Genomic DNA, 22549 nt, shown 5'->3' on the forward strand with positions numbered 1-22549 from the left:
CTGTGGAATTTACATCATCAGTGATTCCAGCTGTCTTTGCCTGGATGCGCGGACCCTCGAGCCTTCTCCGCTCTGCCTTTTCTTCGACGCCTGCAGCGATCCTGCTCCTCAGCAACCCCGGATACCTGTGGAGGAGAAAAAGAACAAAGGTTGGTTGTGCAATTCTTGCCCGACCCACTATCTCTTGCCAACCGCACCTGAACTATCCATGCTAGACCCAGTGAGGTAACTGGGAACCGGAACTTACCGAACTTACCTGGCATACCGGATACTGAATCCAGGGAGTCAACTGTTCCAACCAGTGCAGTAACTGGCCTCCGGGGACACTTACCTGAAAGCGGCAATCAAGGGAATACAGCCCTTATCTAAGTTGGCCGCATTCTTCCACAGCAGACTTCTAGCCTCAACAGTACAGCAGAAAGAGCAAACAGACCCTTTGCTGAGTGAAGCAACCAGCCACAGGGTTCGGACCATAGCACCAGAGCAGGAAGGAAAGCCCACCATTTTAGTCTAAAAGGTGAGCCACGCCCTCTCCACACAATCACAACTTTCCGATATCCTGGGGAATAGAAGAAGGGATTCCAGTGGGGGGGTCATCTGGTGCCATTTCCTAATCTTTCACTCTCTTGACAGGTATCCTCCTCATTTTTCTGGGTGGTGGTGTAGGAAGAAGACCTGGGACCGGCGGACTCCATCGCTCCTGTGGAGACTCAGGTGAGCGTGACAAAGGCAGAAGAGAGATCGAGTAAGATGAGGACAGAGGGGAAATTAGAATCAAGGTTAGAGAGCAGGTCTTCACGGATGTTCAGGAGAGAAGTGTCCATGCTTCTGGCTGCTCTGAAGCCAGACTGATGATCATGGAGACATCATTTTTGCCTCTGCCTGCCCCACCTTTAAGCGCGCCTGATTCTGTACTGGAGGCTCCGAAAGGAAGTCAGCTTTTTCCCGCCAAAGCCTTCGATTTATGTCTGCGAGCATGGCATCCGCATTAGGCTGACAAGATACAGCGAGGCATTGGAATAGACCTTTCCATATGCCTCCAAGATCTTCTCCTCCTTGCATAGTAGAGCCGAGGATGAGGTGGCGGAGGAAGACTGCGGCTTAGAAGAGTAGATCAGGTCATGGCAATCACCGAGGAGTGTGTTTAGGGTGTGCCGACAGCAAGAGTGTATCCCCCTCCAATTGCCTGTACTTGGCGTCGAGGGGCTGACTAGTAGACTGCGCCGAATTGGGTTTAAGCCATCCCTTTTTAGCCAAGGCGCCAACGTCCTTCTGCATCGGAATCCCTATTCTCGTTGCGGGGCATAGAGTAAGAACCTCGACCAGGACCCCGTAATCTGGTTGTTCCACCTCGGGTTGTGAAAGCCCCAAGTATTGGGCCAGACCTGCGAGCCGTTCATGGAATGCCTTGAATGAAGACAGAGTGTCGGGGTCCTCCTCCTCATCGGTGTCCGCCAGGGTGCCCTGCTGGTCTGGAGCCGGTGGAGGAGTACGGGATGCCGAAGGCTGAGGTGTGCTAACCGGAGCCGGAGGCTGCTGTGGAGGCTGGTATGGAACCGCCTAGGCTGCCAGAGGCAGAGGTGCCCGGCGTGGGAAGCTGGAGCTGCGTGAGGGCCTGAGGCGCTGGAGCCATAGGAGGAATGACTGTGGGCGCTAGTGACGGGACCGGAGGTAGCATGTCCCTGATCACATCTGAGGGGGATCTCATAAGCATGAGGAATTTCTCAAAAAACCTGTCCTCACAGGCCGGTGGGGCGTTAGGTAGCACGGGAGTAGGAGCAGCACCTTGAGGTTGCACTGCACCTAAGGACGTGGCCTGGTAGGCGTTGTGCCCTTGGCTGTGTCACTGGTAGTGCTGCGTATAGGCACCCCCTCAGACATTTGTCCGGTAGTATGGCGTAGCCCCTCAGGTGGACACCCGGTAAAAGAACCTTGCGGTCCCTCAGAAAACATCACCTGCATGATATGGTGACACCAATGCCTGGCTGGTGGTAACTGAAACAGCCTCAGTACCTGTGCTGGTGTTAGAACCTGAAGAGTCCCTCCCGCTCAGACGTTTCCTGGTGAAGGAGTCGCACTTGCAGGGTGCGGATGAAAAGAGTGTCCCTACCCTGGGCCTTGACTTGTGCCTAATTAAGTTCTTCATGTCCTCTGGAGACGATCGCTCAAAGAGCTCTCTCCACCAAGCTAACCTGTTCTTCAGAGCACGCTGTGTAAGTGCGTCACCCGCACTACAACCTTCCCAGATGTGGTTGGGCCAAGGCAGCGGAGACAAAAAGCGCGGGTGTTAGATGTAGGGAAGTGCCCCTCACAGGCTGGACACCCGCTGAAGCCCAATGGTGGCGTCAGAGGACCGAGTACCCGATTAAAGACCAAAAGACAAAAAGACAGTATTCGGGGAAAAGCGCGTGGAATTACAAGGCCGAAGCCAAACCCAGGAGCGCTGGTGAAAGATTTTTCTGGGGAAGAAGGTTATTTTCTGGTGAAAAAGGTTCCGTCTCCCATCCCTAGCGAGGGACACCCATAGAGTACAGAGGAAAGGGGAAGGGACGTATGAGTATTGCTAGTACTAAGTAAAAGCCATAATGGGGTTCTCCAGTGTATCCCAATGGATCCGCTAATAGTTCTCTGGGGGTGGTGTGTGAAGAGGTTTACCGCTCTGGCAGTACAGCAAGCCTTATCACGCAACTCCTACTGGCCGCCAGAATCACAGTGGGTAAAAGAAAAAAATAGAGGGCCCTATGATACCCATGTGGTGGATAAAGATCTGGGATATAGTGGCAGCAAAAAAGATCACAGCCACCCTGGATGATCAGCTGCCAAAGTACTTGAAAATATGGTTGCCACTCATAGAATACTGCCAGGGCATCCCTTTGACAGTATATAAGCCAAATCTGTTCCACCACTTGATGTGTTCCACCACTTTATGATGCCATGAAGGGCGGTTACTCAGAGGAGAGAACCAGTAAACCACAAATGACGAGGGCATGACAGAAGTGTCGCTTATGGACAAAATGGGGTGGAAGGGGCATTTGTGACAATTCTATACGGGCTAATGATGTATATGCTCGAATTCCAAAGTGCTTTAATCCAAATAAATTAAGAAAAACACAGAGCCACTTCAGAAATGGTCTGTACCATGGTAGGGCTACAGAATATTCTGCAGAGAGACTGCACACAGCCCAATGAATAACATGAAAAACAAAAAGATCAGAGTTTCCATTTTTAACTCAATCTATATTATTTTTTTTTTAAACTACAATAATGGCCTCTGCTTTTGACTGGTATACGGCTACCATGGCAGCAGTAGATACAGAAAATATCAGTCAATTAATCAAGGGCAGAAGCTTGTACTCATCTTGCGTCCTGGCCAGTCTAACAAAAAGTCTACTTTTTTCTTAAACTACAGCCGTTTGCAGCAGATAAGCTGATACAGTGTGAAAACTAAACTGGTTTTAGTATTTGAAGGTACTTGCAGAGGTTGATGTTTATGACCTGCTCCATGTGTACCAGAAACGTAGTGCAATGCAGAATCAAAACATTTTCTTTCTCAACTCATACTATGCTCTGCATTTGCACGCTTATCCTGGTGCTAAAACAAGACATGACTGGAATTCTTTAAGGTGTTTCTATGGGAGCAGGGGGCAGATTTATGTCTTATTTTTTACCTGGGTTTTTATGTTTTCTGGGTCTTCAGGCTGATTCTCCCGCTTCATGCCAGGCTTCCAAGCATTCTCTGCCTTCTTCAGTCGCACATCTTCTGTTACTGAAAGGTTCATGATGATCTTTCTAGGTTCACGTCTCTGGTTGGGCTGTGATCTCCTCGTCCCCACACTTACCTGCTAAAACCAAAGGATGTCTGTAAAATGGATTAAGGCGCTATATAAATATAATAAAAACAAATACAAGATATGGAGTGTTGGAATTCCACATTGGGATCATTCAATTTAATTTACACATGGTGACTGACATTCTGAAAGCTATGGACGCTTGAAAAAAATACATGCGTTGTTCATCAATGTGATGGCCATGGGAGAGACAAATGTGAAATGACTTACTATCCAAGTCTGTTACTAAAGAAATGAGTCAAATAATCCTCACCGCAATTCTCAGAAAATAGAACTACGAGCTAATGAACATGGCTGTGAACCACTTTATTGAAAATAACCTAACTTGTACCCTTCAATGCTACCATGTCTGAACTCTTTGCAGTTGTTAGCGGAAAAGAATGCTTGCAGAAAATCAGCAGTGAATCTTGCTTTCCAAATAGCTATCAAACGCTTCCAAAGAAAGACATTTCAAGTTTCCGGAAGACCCAGAACTACAGATTTGGATAGCTATTACACTCACCTGCCAGCCTATTTCTAAATCAAGTTGACACGCTCAAATAATGAATACATTTTAAACATCTTTCGAGTTAAATAAAAGCAAAACATTGCACACATATTTTAGTTTAATTATAAATCGAAGTGGCAATGCCACTATAAGGGGTCAACTACTGTATTTTGAAGAAGAAAAAAAAATCTCTTTTTTATGTATGTATATTTGAACCTAACGAGAATACCAATGGTAGTTTACCTTATGCTTTGTAAGCACATCTTTGCCCGTTTCAAGCAACACATACTTAGTTCCAAATAACCAATTAAAAAAATTCCCAGCTGGCACAAAAGTGCACATTTCTAGTAGATCCTGGTAGCAGATCACTGGAAATGTATATCTCGCTCACTATGCACATCATTTCCAGTTTCTGTTAAGCCCCACATCAGGAGCATTTTTCATTAAGGTCACTTAACCCATCAGTGACTTTCCTTAGCTGTCCTGTCACAACAGATTTTAACTTCTACTGCTGGTGCCAAAAAGGAGGTGGCTTACATTCCCCATAGTTTTTTTAGGGCCTAAAAAGGGTGTCTAGCGGGTGGAGGGGGCTAGTGAACAGCACCCAAGGACCCGAGCTCCGATAACACCAGCACTAAATCCTAATATTACAGGGAGCGGAGCTTTGAGCTGAGGTTTGAGCAGTCTGCGGCAATCTTTCTACCATCTCGTTTGTGGGAGGACCCACTTATACTCAGCAGACACCGCGGAGCGGTGAGCGGAGCTTTGAGCTGAGGTTTGAGCAGTCTGCGGCAGTCCGCGGCTGCTCCCGGATGAAGCCCGCCATCGGAGCCTCGATTGGGGCGCCTACCCTTCCCCAAACACCGTCGGAATCACCATCACCATCGGAATCGCTGTCACCGTCGGAATCCGCCTTGGAAGTGTGAAGGCTTAGAAGTAACTACAAGGCTCCTGAAGTTCATCTACAGAAGCCTCCAACCAAAAAAAGTAAAGGAGACAAAGACTAGTGTAATCACACCCTTTACCGCAACCAATTCTGCAACCAAATCGTCAAAAACGCGGTTTGATTTTGAAAACCCGTTTGACATTTCTCGGCGCTCACCTTTTCTGTCCCCGACAAATCTACATGCGGAGCATGCGGAGACTAGGATCTCCTCAAACCACTTTAATTTCCAAGCTACCAACAAATCTGCATTCGCACCGCCATCGCTAACCAAGGACCGGACTATGCCTCCCAACTTGCCCGTCTCACCTGTGCCACGGATCGATGAGCTGGAGGAATGCCTCTCCCCCACGGGTGCTTCTGCGCCTCGTTCGCCGGGACGGCATACTGCGGTGGCGATCTTCTCCTCCTCCCCCTGCTCTGCGATTTCCATACAGCCTCACCGCCGTACCACTGGGTCGGCGAGAGGAGCAGCGGCCGCGACTGTCTGAGGACGGCCGGCCCCTGCCCCTGTGCTGTCCGAGCCAGCTGAGGCCCGAGGAGACACTCCTTTGACAGGTGGACTCTCGCAGGTCGGAGGACTGGTTCCGACCCATGAACTAGCTGAGGGATGTGGTGGGCGGGTTTCGCAGGGGAAGGAATATCCCCCCCCACACCCCCAGACGGGACCAAACCCAACCCCTCACACCAGCTACAAGCAGCAGAGGACAAGAAAGCAAGCTCTCCGGATCACCGCAAAGGCGAGTCTGCCGTGAACGCAATAAACGTGACCCCAGCAATCATGTTGGTGTTGGCACAAATCCACGCAGCAATGAGCCCCACCACGGACTCACCACAACAGAACAACGATGGTCGGCAGACCGTAAACGAAACAACGCACTCCAACCTACAAATAGGGAAGTCTCAAATCTTTGAGTTAGACCGCGCAGGAAACTCTGAAACAAATGTTCCAAGTCTGCAATCCCCCATAGATCATTCCTCTGTTACCACAAACAACCCTTTTGCACCCTCTTCTAAACAACAATATGCGGGAAAAGACCTATTTGACTCTACAGTATCAGAGCTCTCTATATTACAGAATACCCAAACACAGAAAAACCAAAAGTCAAAAAAACCGACTCCTCTGGATAAAGCCCTCAAACCTTTGCGCCAAAAATCGTTGAAGGAATCTAGGTCTTGCTTACAAAACTCTCAAACGTCAAAATACAAAAAAAAAGGTGCAACAAAAAAACTCCTCCCGCATCCGCTTCTATCAGTCGCTCTTAAAGACTTTTTCAAAAAACAATGTAAAAGAAAGTTGGACCAGGACCAAGAACTATCGGACGCGGAAATTCTGGAGTCTATCCAAGACCTACCCCCAGTGCCCAAAGTAAGGAAAGTGACTGAAAATGCAAAAAAGACCCCCCGGCTACCAACTTATGGCAAATCTACACCGGAAAGAAGCGCTAACCCCAATAGCGCCTCACCCCCTATGGACGACCAAAATCCGCCCACGGCAAACCCGCCTGGTGAGACTATGGAAAATCAGTCCCCAGTTAAAATCACCGCACCAGGGCTGTCTAAAACAAACCCAAAACAAACAGAAACGCAAATACAAGCTGAGATCATCAATAAACCCATTTCACCCACAGAACAAGAATTAAACGGCCGCGCACAACCACGAGCCACTGAGTGCACACCAAAAGAAAACTCACCTACCAAAACAAAGTCGGCACTGCCATCACTCCCCAGACAGTATAGCGTTCCTGGCCACCCACCGAAGGGTCAAACGGAATCTGCCCAACCTTCAATCCAACCAAAAAACTTGAACAGATCGATCCAGACAGACGAAAGCTCTGTATTTACATCACCACCATCGCCATGTACAATAAGAGATCGATCACCACCTAAAAATAGGAGGTTAAGTGAAGTACCTACACCAAGCGCCAAGGAATCACTTTAAAAAAAACCCGACCTAACAACTATTATGTCGGCTATAACAATAGCATTAGCACCCTTTGGGAAACTCTATGAGAACATCAGTGACTCCCTAAAAGATCATATCACAATTACAGCAATGATGCATACCAAGCTGATCTTTGTCGAAGGCTTCATTACAGCCCTAGAACAAAGGAACAAGACAGACAGAGACACTTTGGACCAGAAACTTGCTTCACTCGATGAACAACTAAACTCCTTAAAATCTACTACTCTAGCAAAAACAACTATGGCTGACAAAGAAACCCAGTCAACGCCACCATCTCCACCTATAGAATTGGCTCCGGTGTTCTTAAAAACAACTGACAAACATTCTCGCCCGCCGACTAAAGCACCTAAACCTATGCCACCAAGTGACACTTCTCCAAAATCGGTGGCCACCATGAGAAACCATCCTGTGCTGAAACTCGCTGAAACTCGCTATAGGCGCCCAAGAAGATTCTTCCAACTCGGAAACAGTGTCAGCGCTTGATCTAGTGCTGGCTTCAAGGAAAACCACTAAAAAAAGAAAACAACAAAAAACGACGGATGAAAACCAAGATTTTAGATACCAGAGCGAAAATAACGACAACGCAGAGCCACACGATACCTCTTCTCCCAGGACCACGGAGGACTTCTTGATTCGAAGCTCCATGATTGATCTAACACAGCACTGGGACACAATCGAAAGCTCAGAACCACAAGTTGAAAATGCTACCAATTCCAAAACTGAAGCACCAAAGGTCCCTCCCAGTTCTAAGAACGTCAAAACCAAGGAACTATCCCTAAATCATAAAACTGAGAAAAAGGATAGAACGATGACATTGCAGCTCTCGGGAACTATTCAACCACATCTGAAAGAGATACCAGGTCGCCTGGCAACTCCTCCCGAGCAGATCGACTCTAGGCAACGAAAATCGTCGCCAACAAACCAGAAAGAGACTCTCTTAAGACCAAAAGTTACTACAACAAGAGATACCCGCCTATTCAAAATAGAACAAAAAATCACGAAGGAATACTACATGATTCTAAATAGAAGAACAGTGCTTAAGATTTTAAAACAAGTACCCACGCTACAGGCCTTAAATTCAAATGATTTCACCTTAATCAAGCCGTACCACAGGTCCAAGCAAGCAAAAGCGTATCTTCATATCAGGAGCTCGGCACTTCGTGAAATTCCTCAGGGCGTCTACAAAGAGTTAGAACAGTTGGGCTTTATACTCAACGAGATCCCAATTCAGAACACAACTAGCAACCACGAAGAAAACCGTAAGACCTCAGACATCAAAAAATATAGATTCAAATCACGAACGGAGGACTTATATGGATCTTCGAGAAGGAGGAAAACTTCATCTCAATCGAGAGAAACCATCCAAAACTACAGCAGATCAGCCTGGGAACGAACAAACGTACCAGATAAACTGAAATATGGTCCTTCCAGAAATGGGAGAACCCCAACAAGAAGAGAGCATAGAAATCACAACGACAAAGGGAAACACCAAACTCCCCGACACCCCTCGAGAGTTCGATATCAAGACCATCGATCCTCCCCGGAAAACGCTGTTGAAAGCAGAAAAAAAAACATTAGACCTGCCCACTACTACCTCAGACGTCGTGCCAAAAAAGGGCAGCTGGTCATGGATACGGGATGCCCTAACACCAGGTATCAAAAGATAGCAGCAAACAGGGGGTGCCAGTCCACCGACCCCCCCGTCGCGTCCAAACAAGAAGCACAGGAAAAACTGCGTCTCTCCATCGCCTCATGGAACACCAGAGGCCATATGCACCTAACTGAACTTGACAGCTACAACCTGGGAGTACACATCCTCTGCCTCCAGGAAACCTGGCTGTTGGACAAACCGGCACTGGATGGTTACAACATAGAGATCTCTCCGGCCTACAAAGGCCCACTGGGTCGCCCGTCATCCGGCCTATTAACAGCTACCCGCATAAGCTCAGGCATCCATATCATCAAGACAATAGAAGCAACCTATGGATTCTTGGCTGTCCTTGCCACATGGACGGACGAAACCGCAATGGAAAGAAATCCTTCTCGAGAACTCCTCGCTATCATCAATGCCTATTGGAACCCTCAAAAAACAACACCAGAACATTTCTGCGATGAAGCCGCCAACATCATTGATGAAATCAGAATTAAACATCAGACCCCAAACATTCTTATATGTGGGGACCTAAATGCAAACTGTGTAGCCCAAGCCGCGCCAAAGGCAAAAGCTTCTCCCTACACTCTAGCAGAGTCAAGGGGAATACTATGGCTAGCATTAATGACCTCCAGGAACCTCCACAACGCAGCCAACGTTATGAGCGACCAAATGCTGATACCTACGTGGGAACGTGATAGCTCATCAGCCACCCTCGATTACATTTTTGTCTCTGAAAAGGTCTACCAGCGCATAACCTCTTTCGAAATAATTAGAACAAAGGCTAGCGACCACAACTTACTGAACCTCAAATGTAACACCAGTGTGCGCGACCATCTATTCTACAAACCATCGATCAGGACAAATTCCCAGGCTACCCGTTTGTGTATGTCCTCCAAAGACATCAAAACTCTGACTGATAACTACAAAAGCTTAACTTCTCATATTGAAGTGAAAGACGCATTCTTCAGAGACAGCTACATTCCTCTGCTCCTTCCTTTCAAAAAACCACAGAAGCTCACCAATGATCTAAGGTCTAACCATAACCATGTGTATAATGCTACCCTGGTAACCAAACGCAGATCCTTAAGGAAACTAAAGAAAGAAGCAGCGGCATCGAACACTGCAACCCTGTGGGAATCTTACCATACTGAGAGGAGAAAATACCAACAATGGCTGAGAAAGGTAAGATGTGACCTCTACCAATCAGATGCAGAGAGTATGCTCAAGGCTTTAGCCACCAACAAATCTCGGGACTTCTGGTCTATGGTCAACCAAACAAACTGCCATCCCAAAACCCAAATGATTAACTCTGTCACCGAAGAAAACTGGGTCAAACACTTCTCAGAACTCTTTGACTCACCTCTAACGTCTATCGACCCTCCAACGAGACCGCTAGAGGGAAAATGGGTAGACCTCTCAGACGAAGACGAGATAAAAAAAGTCATCAAAAGGCGGAAACTATCAAGAGCCCCTGGACCGGACGGGTTAGCAAACTCTGATTTAAAAGAATACCCCGACGACTGGTCAGCGGTATTGAGTCTGATCTTTAAAGACTGCAAAAACCGAAGGACACTACCTGATTCCTGGACTCAGGCAGTTATCGTCCCCATTTTCAAGAAGGGCATCAGAGAGGACCCCTCCAACTATCGACCTATAGCCCTGCTGGATGTCATAGGTAAGGTCTTCGCCACAATCCTCCCGAGCTACTTTCAGAAATGGACACGGCTTTCTCCCTCTACTGACCCACTACAAACTGGATTCCAGAAAAACGCTAGCACTGCAGCCAATATAATGATCTTGAGTATCATTAAAGACGAAGTCTTGTCGGGCGCACCACGAGTTTTCCTCGCATTCGTCGACCTATCTCAGGCGTTCGACAGAGTTGACAGGCCTAAACTATGGAATAAACTAAAGACATGGAACTGCCCTGATGAAATCCTGGCTCCCATAATCGCCCTCCACTCGAACACCAGCGTGTCTGTCCGTCTGAACAACCAAGGTCTACTATCTGATCATATAAATTCCCACCGTGGAGTGAAACAGGGCTGCCCGCTGGCGCCCGCTCTTTTCATATCGTTCCTAGGTGACTTTAAAGATTCTCAAGATACGATCAGGTCATTTCCTCCCAAAGTCGGCAACGTAAGGGTCAATCGACTTCTATATGCCGACGACCTGATAATCCTTGACCATACACAAGTCGGACTCCAGCGCCAACTGGACAACCTCGCACAGTACACCAAGGACAATAATTTGGAGATAAACGAATCAAAAACTAAAATCTTGATCATGCAGAAAAAGAGAAATAGGAAGAAAGAAAGCCTGCAGTGGTGCCTCTTCAAGTCAAAAATTGAAGTTGTCTCGGCGTTTAAATATCTTGGGGTCGAAATTGACAGCTCTAAAAACGCATCTAGTATGCAACAATCTTTATGGACAAAGACTAAACACCTAACAGCCCAGCTCAGAGCAGTTGATAGGAAATATGGCAAATTTAGCCTGTTACCTGCAATCCAGTTCTATAAGGCAAAAGTAATTCCGTCCCTGGTATACGGCATGGATGCAACCCCTTCAATCCCGTCCACTCTCTGGCCTAAATTGGAAGGCTTTATCTGGCGAACAGTACTTGGTCTTCCAAAATCCACATCGTCTGCTGCAATAAGGCGAGAACTTGGCCTACTCTCCTTGACTGCAATAGTGGCCCAAAGTACAATGCAACTATTTAGAAAGATTCGATACCCGGAGAGCCTACAAATATACCGCATGATTAACGAAGAAATCATGAAAGGAAACAACCAGATGCTAAAACACTGGGTTGAAATTCAACGACATACATTGCAGGAGATCGCGTGTTCAGAAGAAGATCTACTCCAAAATCCTTTAAGAATCAAATCGAAAATGGAATGGCTAGATTGGATAAACACAAACGAAAAAGCAGTATCAAACAAACTGCTAAGCCATCTGCCACCTGCTCCTAACAAGCTTAGAGAACCTATGGAGTACTGCACAAAGTACCCTAGTAAATTGTTAATGAAAACTTTACTAAAAGCTCGTCTCAACCTACTACCCACCCAGGAAATTTTAGCTACCAGAGCAGCATCTAAGGACAAAACTTGTCGACTCTGCAAAAATTCAGAAACAATAGAAACTACAAGACATCTACTGATGGCCTGCCCGGCGATTGCACAAGAAAGGGACGCCTTCTTTGGCCCTCTACGCATAAACTCTTTCGTAGACGATGAAGATATGTTGTGGAACCGTCTAATCACAGGAGCTCGTACTAGATGGTAAATTCCGACGGCTAAACTTCTAATCATCGCCATGGAAAAGACCAACCTCCATTAATGCCAACGCGAATTTGTATCCATTAGCTAGAAGACGTCCCAGATCTCTCCGCACAGTCTAGACGACCAAAGAGTCCATCTACTTCGTAATGACGAAAAAAAAACGCTTTGTAAAAATCTAAAAAGATTATACACAAATAAAAAAATAAAAAAAAAATAATAATAATATTACATCCTCTGTTCAGGTGCTGAAATGGGGGAATGTGAATATGAGCAAGTAAAGAGCTATGCTGCAGTGAAGAAGGCTCAAATAAAGCATGAGAACCACCCATGCACGCTGTTCAGTGTGAGAGACTGATGAGCACAGAGGCTGAAATGGAGCAGGGGGAGTAGCTGTGAGGGGGCCAGGGGTCACCCATAGCGGTGCCTCTGCACAGGCGTGAAGATAATGCGAGGCAGCAGATAGGCCTTGTGTGCAGTGTTGCTGTAAGGGGCTAGGGCGATCTTTGCTGTTTGCCGAGGGTTGTGATGCAAGGTTGGCTTCTGGTATTAGAGCCAGGTATAAAAAGGTAGAATATGGGGAGCCAGAGATTTCATTGGTAGGACCAAGCCTGGTGGTCAGGCCTGGCTCTAGGAGCCCACCACGAGGCGATCCCGGGAAATGGCTGCAGAGAACGCTTTCTTCAAAGCGCTGTACATCCAGCATATTTGCATGTCGATAAATGTATACCGAAGTTGGTACCCATGTATCTACCTCAGAAGAATGAAAGGCTGAATTAGACATTGAAATTACTCACCATAGTGATTTGAGTACTCTTAATCTATAGTCCCCTTTCCTCCATCCTTGTGGGTGTCCCCCAACATGGGGACGGTACCAGAGGAGCCTTTGGCAGTGAGAAATTGAGCTTCCCCTTTAAATTTAGTATAGCGTGCAGACTCTGCATGGGAACGCCCCCGCCGAGGCCCGCTCTCCGGCAGCTCACCTCTGTCCCCTTTGAACACATCGGACGCTTAGATACCTGGCTACTCTTATTACCTAAAAGCCATTGGCATGATAGCTAGGGAAGGTGGGTGGGACATATGGAGGAAAGGGGACTATGGACTATGAGTACTCTAGTCACTACGGTGAGTAACTTAAATTACTCATATGTCCTGTATCCTTTCCTCCATCCTTGTGGGTGATTCCACAGAACAAGAACATAGGGTGGAGCTGTGACAACCTGCCTTATATCTAGGATGAAGTAAAAAGTTTCTTCAGAACCACCTGACCCTACTCTGAATCGTGAATGGAGCTGTTGGTGCTTACAGAAGGCTGGCTTTTGCGCCACCTGCAGGACATCCTGGGGGTCGTTGGTGGTACAGGAGGAGGTGGAGGGGTCAGAACAATCTGTAGGGCCTGAACTGGTGGAAGGACAGGCACCAGGAGCCCAGGAGGAACAGGAGGAGTACCCAGAGGAGGGAGCCAGGGCGCCACCACTGGCGGGATGACCTCCTTCACAATGTCCTTCAAGAGCCCCTTCATCTAAGGGGAGCGCATGAGGAAGAAGAAGTGCTCAAAGAAGCAGTCCCCCCAAGCCGCCGGGTCCCTAGGAGCCCAGACCTCATAGGCGCTGGGCCTCCGCTCCTGGTAAAAGCGCCAATGCTCCTGGTAGATGTAGCCGGATGGCTGTGATGGGTGGATGTACCGCTGAGAGGACCACAAGCCTGCACCGTAGGATCCGCTGCTTCTTCCAGAGGGAAGGGGAGTGGGATCATCCTGCAAAGTCCATTATATGGGCGAAAGCCCTGGCGGGCCCGTAAGTGGATCCAAGATGGCCTCCTGTCTGGCAGACTCCACCACGTGCCACTCCACCATTTTGAAGCCTTGTGCCACGCCCTGGGAGGGAGGGTGCGGAGGCCCTGGGCCAAGAGAGGCCTCAGACACAAGAGGATACAGTTTGGGCCTTGCACCCAAAGCAGAGACATTGACCTCAGAGAACCCTCTGGTAGGCGCTGAGCCCTCAGTTGAACAGCCGGTAGTCGTGATACCCTGAAACACAACCTCAGAGCGAGCTCTGGTAGGCTGGATGCCCTCAGCACCTATGTCGGTAGTTGTTCCGGATCCAGCCGAGGTCAGACTCTTGGAGGTGGCACTGTACAATCCCTTAGCCCCTGGGGTAGAAGAGGACAAACTTGATCGCCAAACCGAGGACAGCCTGGTAGGGCCCTTGAGCCCCTCAGCTTGGGAGCCGGTAGCCTTAGAGGCCTCAGGCTTGCCTGAACATAAATAGGAGGAACCCTGATCGGTGGGAAACCCAGGGAAGGAGTCGCCGTGCTGTGGTACTGTGCTGAACAGAGGGCCTACCTTGTCTTGACGAGAGGTGCTGGAGACAAAGTCCTGAAGTTGGGGTGGACGAAAAGTGTGGAAGATCTCCCTTCACCGCAACAAACAGGCCGAGCATGAGTCCCAGCGGTGGTTGGGCCCCAAGCACTCAAGGCAGAGTGCATGGGGGTCCGAGGCCGGGTACATGCAGTCGCATGAGGCAAATCTCATAAATCCTCCTGCGCCTGACATGTGCTGGGTGAGGCGTGGCACCAAAGGAAAGTGAAATAACAATTGAAAAAACAAACAGGGAGCAAGCAGAAAGCTAGAAAAGTCTCCACGCTGGATGCTAGGTCCGACACCATCCGTGCAGGAAAAGGGACTGAGGTGAGGCGCTGGAGGGCGGGGCCAAGGCGGGGCATTCCCACACCCGCACCCCCATGCGCTATACTAAATTTAAAGGTGAAGCTCAGTTTTTCGTTGCCAAAGGTTTCGGTACCATCCCCATGTTAGGGGACGCCCACAAGGGAGGAGGAATGTGGATGAGACAAATGAATATTGTCGGGATGAGAACCTGCATATCACAAACAGATTGTAGCAGCAATCGCTCAACCCGCTGAGCTATCATATTTATTTATTGGGTATTTATAATGCGCCTATACAGCAAATGGTGTTTCAAGGTGTATCAAGACAAAAAGGGGGAGGCGGGGTACAGGGACAAAACAAAAACGGTCCTCGAGTCATTCGGATTGTGCAAGTGCTGTGACAAGAAGTACAGGGGAGAGGGTACATTAAGTGCAAAGTGAACAGAAACACCACAGCGCAAGGCTGGCAAAAGAAGAAAACATTTGCGTGGGTGTACAAATTGGGAAAGCCTCATCTCATGGTGCAGAGTGCTACATAAAATATGCAGGTACAAGACATGGCTCTCAACTCACCCGCTTTTGGCGGGTGTCACCCGCCTTGTGAAGGGCTGATTCACCCGCCAAGCCGTCTGCACGCCCATTCATCCCAATGGGCGTCTCACCCGCCAAAAACAAAATTGGGTGATTTCACCCGCCTTTGCAAGGCAAATGGTTGAGAGCTATGACAAGAAGGTAAATAATTGCAGCACTGCAAAGTCTCATCTAATGGTGCAGGTGGCTACATCAAATATGGAGGTAAACTAGGTAAAATGCAGCTCTGGAAAGCCTCACCTCATGATACGGGGGGGCTACATTAGGCATGCAGAAAGGCATATTAAAAAAAGGCATGTTCAGTAAAGATAAGTTTCATATATAACATTGGGTTGCCATGGTGAGAAGCAACAACACTCTTGTGTGCACACACCCTAGGCTGCCTTGCCTCCTGGTACGAGGGGGTTATTCCAGGAGTGCGATTGCGCTTTTAGGCAGCAATATTAGAAAACTATGTATTTACAGATAACCGGATACAATGATCTGCGACAGTAGAAGATGGAACGCAGTTCCGCAGTGACTGGACCAATAAAGGTTCGGATTAAGTTCATGAATGACGTATGTTGTGGCATGCCCATCTTGCAGAATTTCAGGTTAGTCCAGGCGCCGGGAGAGAAGTGCAGTGGTAGTTTGCCTCGCGCAACCAGGTACGCCTCAGTAAGCCTCAGCCCGTGGGGCAGGGGGTCACGCTGGCTGCGAAAGTAGCAATGGGTTTGGAAATGGTTTGAGTACAGTGGCCCCCAGTATGCTGGGGCTAAGTAAAAGGGAACGGTAGGTGCTTGTGAAGAGGCCTGCTGCTGAGGACAAGGAGAGGATCGGGCAGAGAAAGGCAGACCCGTGGGGGTGGAAGGAGTGCTATGCCTGCATGCTGTCTGCAAGGAATCACGCACAAGCCGGAAATTGACTGTGTGGGTCTACTAATGCCATAGAGCCATGGTCAGGTGAGGCGCATAAATGAACATGCCAAATACGAGTTGGAGGCAAATAACTCCTTACCTTACTATGAATATAGGGTGACACAAGGGCGCATGTTACAAGACAGCAACATCATGGCGATAAAGAGAATAGAGAGGGCAGGTGATAAGGCTCTGGCGCACCCTCTGCGCCAAGACAGGCCTAGACAGGGGAGGACATCTTTGACAGTGCCCTTGGATGGGGGCTGGCTTCGCCTGCCGGCTCCCTCCATAGGGTGTAAAGGTTCTGACAAAGGCCCATCAGCTGCAAGCAGAGGCCAGTTCAGGGCTGAACAAATCCCTTGCTCTCAAGTGGCGATGCGGCCACCATCGGAAATACAAGCACCAGCAGATGCAAGGCTCTCCTTGGACGTGAAGCAAGCCTCATCAGCTAAGGTACACAATTAGGACACTCCTTGTTATTCTTTAGTATGGAGTTCATAAATAAAGTGATGGTCAGCTGTTACTGTTACTAAGTAAGTTTGCAGGACATGTATTTTGTGGCCTCCACTGCAGTTTCATGGACAGTATCAATGAAGCCGTAGTGCCTGCAAAAGGTGCAAGAGGGGGCAGCAATTCCCCGACATTCAGAAATGAAAGTGTAGTATAAATCATTGGATTGCCGTACCACTAGTTCTTTTAATTTTTACAGAGCGTACATACTGTAAGGAAGGCATGATATCAAAGTAAAACAGACAGTGATCACAGTTCAAGGGTGTTTATTGATATTTATCAGGGGTGTGAAAAATGCATATTTAAACCTAAATCTAAGATGGGAGCAAACTACGACCATCGAACACTAATAATACAGTCCCAGTAAAGTCTAGTCAAATAAAAAGGGCCGATATAAAAAAAAACTATTGCCAATCCTTACTGCTATGCTACAAATAGTGTGGGATAATGTTCACAAAAAGAAAGAAGTGTTCACAAAATGATAAGTCACTTGAGCACAGCACACTCTTGGGCTTCTTCAGCACGAGGTCACAGTTGCTTTTACCAATATCAGGGCCTTCTGTGCCCAAGTCTCTTTTATTCAAAGTCTCTTGCCTCAGAGGGTGTGATGTACCAGAAACGAGGACAAAGTTCCTTTCCAAATATTCAAGTTGGGCGATTCACCTTTCACCCTGGATCCCCCTCAGCTGGGCACAGATCATATTTTCAAAATTAGCTTCCCTCAGTCGGGTTCAGACCAACTTTTTGCAGGCATCCCTCAAATGTGCCACAGCAATAGGTTGGGTGACTCATTGGGTCTTCTTTCCACCTCTTATGCGTCTCGAGTCTCGATGGGATGATTCTTTCATGCATTCTCCAGCTTCTAGTGTGCAAACGTCAAGCTAGCTGTCCGCGTGGCTGTGCGGTTACAGGTCGGATTGCCTATTCGATCTGGGTATGGAATTGCTGCATCCTCGAGCGGTGCACCACAGGGAAGCTTCTGCTTTGCCGCCAATTACTTCAGGACTTTGTGCTCCTCAGCGCGTCTCTCCCCCAGCATCTGCAGCCTTCTCGGATCCTGTGTGCTTTGCATCGGTGGGCCTCTAGCTGGGACCCGACGTCCTAGCCTGCACTCTCTCTTCCCACAGTGCGGCTTCTGATGTTAAAGGTCCTATGCACTTCTGCATTTAGGAAACACCTAGTCTGCTGTTGTTCTTTGAGCACTTATTAATCTGCATCAACTCCTTCCCTCCTCTTCTTCGTCGTCTCAGTACTTGAGGCTTTATGGGAGTTTAAGTTCATAAATGCCATTTCTGAAATTATGTTCAAAGGTTTAAGACAGAAAAACATCAGAAACAGGAGAGGTTATGTGTGTGTTGTGTATGCTTGAGGTATAAATGGGACCTTGACTAGCGTTACAAAAGGGAAGGGCTTTCTGGCTTTTACAGTTGGAGGGTGAGGGGGGATTTGTGGGATGACAACAAGCCATCAAAAACTTTGGTATTTTAAGATCTATATCAGGAGGAAGGGGAGAATAGCATGTCTCATCTGATGGAGTCACAACTTCCTTCCGACATCTGTCTCCTCCCACGTGATCCTCCCTCATATATCCATCCTCAAGATCAGGATCATATATTGACTGCCATCCTCTGGCCAAACGGGAGGAGGCTACTGGGGGAGGGGGAACAAGTGCTGACTCCAATGTCTTCATCACAGAATTGAGCTTTGACAACATCAGCTAACACTCCCCTCTGGAGGAGAGAAAGCAGTGCAGTGCGCAGTACACAGTGAATTTAACCTCAACACGCTGCTGTGCCTGCCTGGTCAAGCAGGAGGCCCATCATAGCCACTGTGCATATATTTCTTGAGGCACAGTTCAGATGGTGGCCTAAAGTAATAATCATGCTTGGAGTCTTCAGATGGTGACAATATGCACGTGAAGATCTGCACTCCTACACGGGTTGGGTTATCTAGAGCCTGTGGTCCCCAAAAGCTACACACATACAAATTGGAGTGTCAGCCCACCATCGACTGCACAGTAACTGTCTAGTTAATCAGAGGGCTTTGTCAAAGATCCTTGAAGGGGCCGGTATTAGCGGTGAATAGCGTTGCCTCTGAGATAAACACCCAGACCAAGACGCTGAAGCCATGAATGCTTCAGCTTTGTACGGAGATGAGATTACGTGTTTTTCAGCTTGGACCAATCAATGTATCGGAAGCAATCCTGCCTCCCTCCGGGGCGGACCATGAGGCATCCAATAAGGCGGACATTCATACGCTCCTGCAGGAGATTAGGTCAGTAAAGAAAGGCACAACAGTGGCAACCTTGGAACTTAAAAGGAAGAGTGGACAAGATTGAAGACAACATTGAATTGCTAGAAAACAGTCAGCTGTCCGCCAACTTAATGGAAATTAGAATGGATGGCTGCTATCTAGACCTTGACGCGAGAGAAAAAGACCTGACAATTAAAGTAAGCGATGTGGAAAATTGGGAAAGGCGATCCAATAGTCTCATAATGGGTCTGAAGGAATCAGACAGTGAAACTGTGCTTATCCTCGAATGTCAGGTGAAAACCCTCCTCAGCAGCCTTGTTATGGACACCCCAGATCCAGAGATATCATTGTACTTTATTCACTGTGGTGCTGCGGGGCAACACTCAAAACGGCCTGCGGTCCATACTTGCTAAATGTCAATACTTCAGAGAGAAAATGGATATAGTGCAAAAGCCAGGGAGATGAGTAAGAGTCCTTTTGAAGGGTGCCATGTCCATATCTACCAGGATCTGTTGGCTATTACACTTCAAAAGCAGAAGGAATGCTGACCCTTGAGTCATTGGCGCCAAGAGAAGGACATTCGCTATCGCTGGGGGTATCCTTTCTCACTTTCGTTCACCCACAGAGGAGAAGATTACAGGATTATATCTAAAGACGAAGTTAACAGTGTTCTGAAGCAACTATCATCTGAGAATCGCAGCACTGAGGTGTTACGCTCACCTGGCTCCCACAGGGGCGTCGGTCGGTCCCGGACTGCTGCGGCCTCCACCCACGTGATGCGTAGTGCAGCGATGACTGACTGGATCTGCCCTCCAATTCTTGTCTGCTTGACCCGTAGAAATATTCTCCTACAAGTGGAGAGATGGATTTAGCCACTTGTGGATTCAAGTGATAGGACCCCCACTGTCCTCCCCTCTAATCACCTCTGACGTGCCCTCTCAGCAATCTCACCTTATATTCTTGAAGGATGAGCCCTCCATCCTGCGAAGTACGCAGGGGCGCGTTGATGACCAGTTACTTCACTGTCCTGAAGATATTGGAAGAGTTGTAGACAAATCCTGACTCCTAAAAGGTCCTGGCGAAGAGCCGTAAGTATATAGGACCTAGCAAGTGTCCTCTCTGACTTTGGCCTCACCCAACATGTCAATGAACTGACTCATATCAAGGGACGCACATTAGACTGGGTTTCAGACTTGAATTGCGCATTAAATATAATCTCAGGGTCACCATGTGCATGGTCCGACCATCATAAAATAACATTCTCTATCAACTCCTGCCAACCCATAGACAAATCTTGCACCGCACCACCTACCTTCACTCGCAACAAGAAGGACATCACTATTGAGAAACTACTCCCACTCATCCTCCCTTTATTGAACTCGGTTTCCTCCACCTGCACCGACCCCACTGTCCTTGTGGACACTTACAACCGAGCGATGTTAAAAGCACTTGATTCCATTGCCCCTATCAAACAATGCAAAGAAAAACCGCGCAACCACCTTAACTCATGGTTCACCCCACACCTATGAGAACTGCGCAAAGATAAACGTAAAGCGGAGTCTCTCTGGAGATGTTCCCCTTCACCAGTAAACAAAATTAACCTCCTATCCATCACCCACACGTACAAGGAAGCCATACTAGCGGCTAAAAAAGAAGTGTACAACAACAGGATCATACAAGCACAATCCAACACTAAGGAACTCTTTAAAATTCTCAAGGAATTAGAGTCCCCAGTTGCTCCTCTCGACAAGTGTACCCCCAACGTTGAATGGTGCGCTAACATACAAAAAGCACTACTAAACAAAATCACTACACTCCAAGCCAAAATCAATGCCAAAAAAAACCCATCTGCTAGACTCAGTAGGTAATCCCCAATCCTACAATATCCCATCGCCTAAACACTCCTTCCAACCTTTCAGCTTCTCACCCCTCACCATTAAGGAAGTGGAAAATATCATTACGAAGTTAAAACCATCCAATTGCCAAGGTGACGCCTGCCCGGCTCCAATCGTAAAGGAAGCAGCACACGACCTTGCCCCTTTCATCACCGCCTTCATCAACTCCTCCTTTAAATCTGGCATAGTACCTAACAACCTCAAGGATGCTTGGGTAATCCCCTTGATCAAAAAACCTAACCTAGACCCTAGCAATCCCTCCAACTATAGGCCCATCACCACGGTGCCCTACCTCCTCAAAATCTTGGACCGCGCTGCGTATCTACAAATTCAAGATTACCTCGATACCAACAACCTACTAGGCCTCAGACAATCGGGCTTCCGCCCGAGACACGGCACTGAGACAGCTCTGATAGATCTAAAAACCCAAATTGAGGACATGAAAGACAGGGGTAAACAAGCGCTCCTACTCCTACTGGATCTCTCTGCGGCCTTCGACTTGGTTGATCACCAAATCCTTTGCCAGCACCTCAAAATTGCTGCCCACTTCTCTGATGCAGCCACCTCTTGGATCAGTTCATTCCTTGCAAACAGGTCCATGAGGGTCTTCTCACCACTCGCCGCCGCGGACCCAGCTCACGTCCCCTGTGGAGTCCCTCAAGGCTCATGCGTATCACCCACGCTCTATAACGTATTTACGAAACCACTCTTTGATATTCTTGACTATCTGGGTGTCACCTACACAAATTATGCGGACGACACCCAGATACTCATCCCTATCACTGGGGATTATGTAACGGACACCAAAGCGCTTAATGCCGTCTACACTGCCATCCAAGCGTGGATGGCCCACCACGGGCTTTGCCTAAACGACGAGAAAACTGAGCTACTCATCCTAGGATCTCAGCCCAAACTCGCAAAACTCGACAGTAAATATGAGGCCTTTAACATTAATGGCAACATTATCAAGGTTACCAATGTCACTAAAACCCTCGGTATTTACCTAGATTCCACCCTTTCACTCAACAGACAAACCAACTCAGTAGTCTCAGCATCCGCATATACGTGTAAACTGATCACAGCTTGCCGTCCCTTCTTAACAACGAACAACTGCCTTATTCTCGCCAGAACCCTCATCTTATCAAAAATTGACTACTGCAATGCCCTTTACCTCGGTACGAGCCAAAGAAACATTGATAAACTACAGGTAACACAGAATAACGCTATCAGGGCTGCCCTAAACATACCCAGGCGCGCCAACATCTCTTCCACCAGACGCAACATACATTGGCTCCCCATTGCACGGCGCATCACCCTCAAAACACTTGTTCTTAGTCACAAAGCACAGAATAACGCTGCACCGGCATACCTATCAGCGCACTTTAGCCAACACACAGCCTCCAGACCTTTAAGATCTGCACAAGCACACACACTTATCCCCAGTTTCAAGCTTCAAACTGCCAGAGGCTCGAGCTTCCCAGTCCTTGCGGCGAAGCTCTGGAATTCCCTACCCAATGAACTTAGGAATGTCCCTTCCCTCCAATCCTTCAAAAGTAAAACA

The 22549-nt window shown here is 47.9% G+C and overlaps 1 protein-coding gene across 12 annotated transcripts in view; it reads right to left on the reverse strand.

The window, feature by feature from the left end:
• The window catches only part of EIF4G3 (eukaryotic translation initiation factor 4 gamma 3), a 4880525-nt gene that overhangs the window by 2196608 nt on the left and 2661368 nt on the right, over window positions 1-22549 (reverse strand). For 10 of the 12 annotated variants that reach the window (XM_069610350.1, XM_069610349.1, XM_069610345.1 and 7 more), the window contains one exon: window positions 3669-3842. In XM_069610350.1, the coding sequence (XP_069466451.1) occupies window positions 3669-3842 (174 nt within the window). The remainder of the gene's footprint in view (window positions 1-3668; window positions 3843-22549) is intronic. The other 2 variants (XM_069610344.1, XM_069610341.1) reach the window with 1 other exon arrangement.

The sequence above is a fragment of the Ambystoma mexicanum genome, chromosome 8 (genome assembly GCF_040938575.1).
Source record: "Ambystoma mexicanum isolate Mex_15411 chromosome 8, UKY_AmexF1_1, whole genome shotgun sequence".
NCBI classification, from domain to species: Eukaryota; Metazoa; Chordata; class Amphibia; order Caudata; family Ambystomatidae; genus Ambystoma; species Ambystoma mexicanum.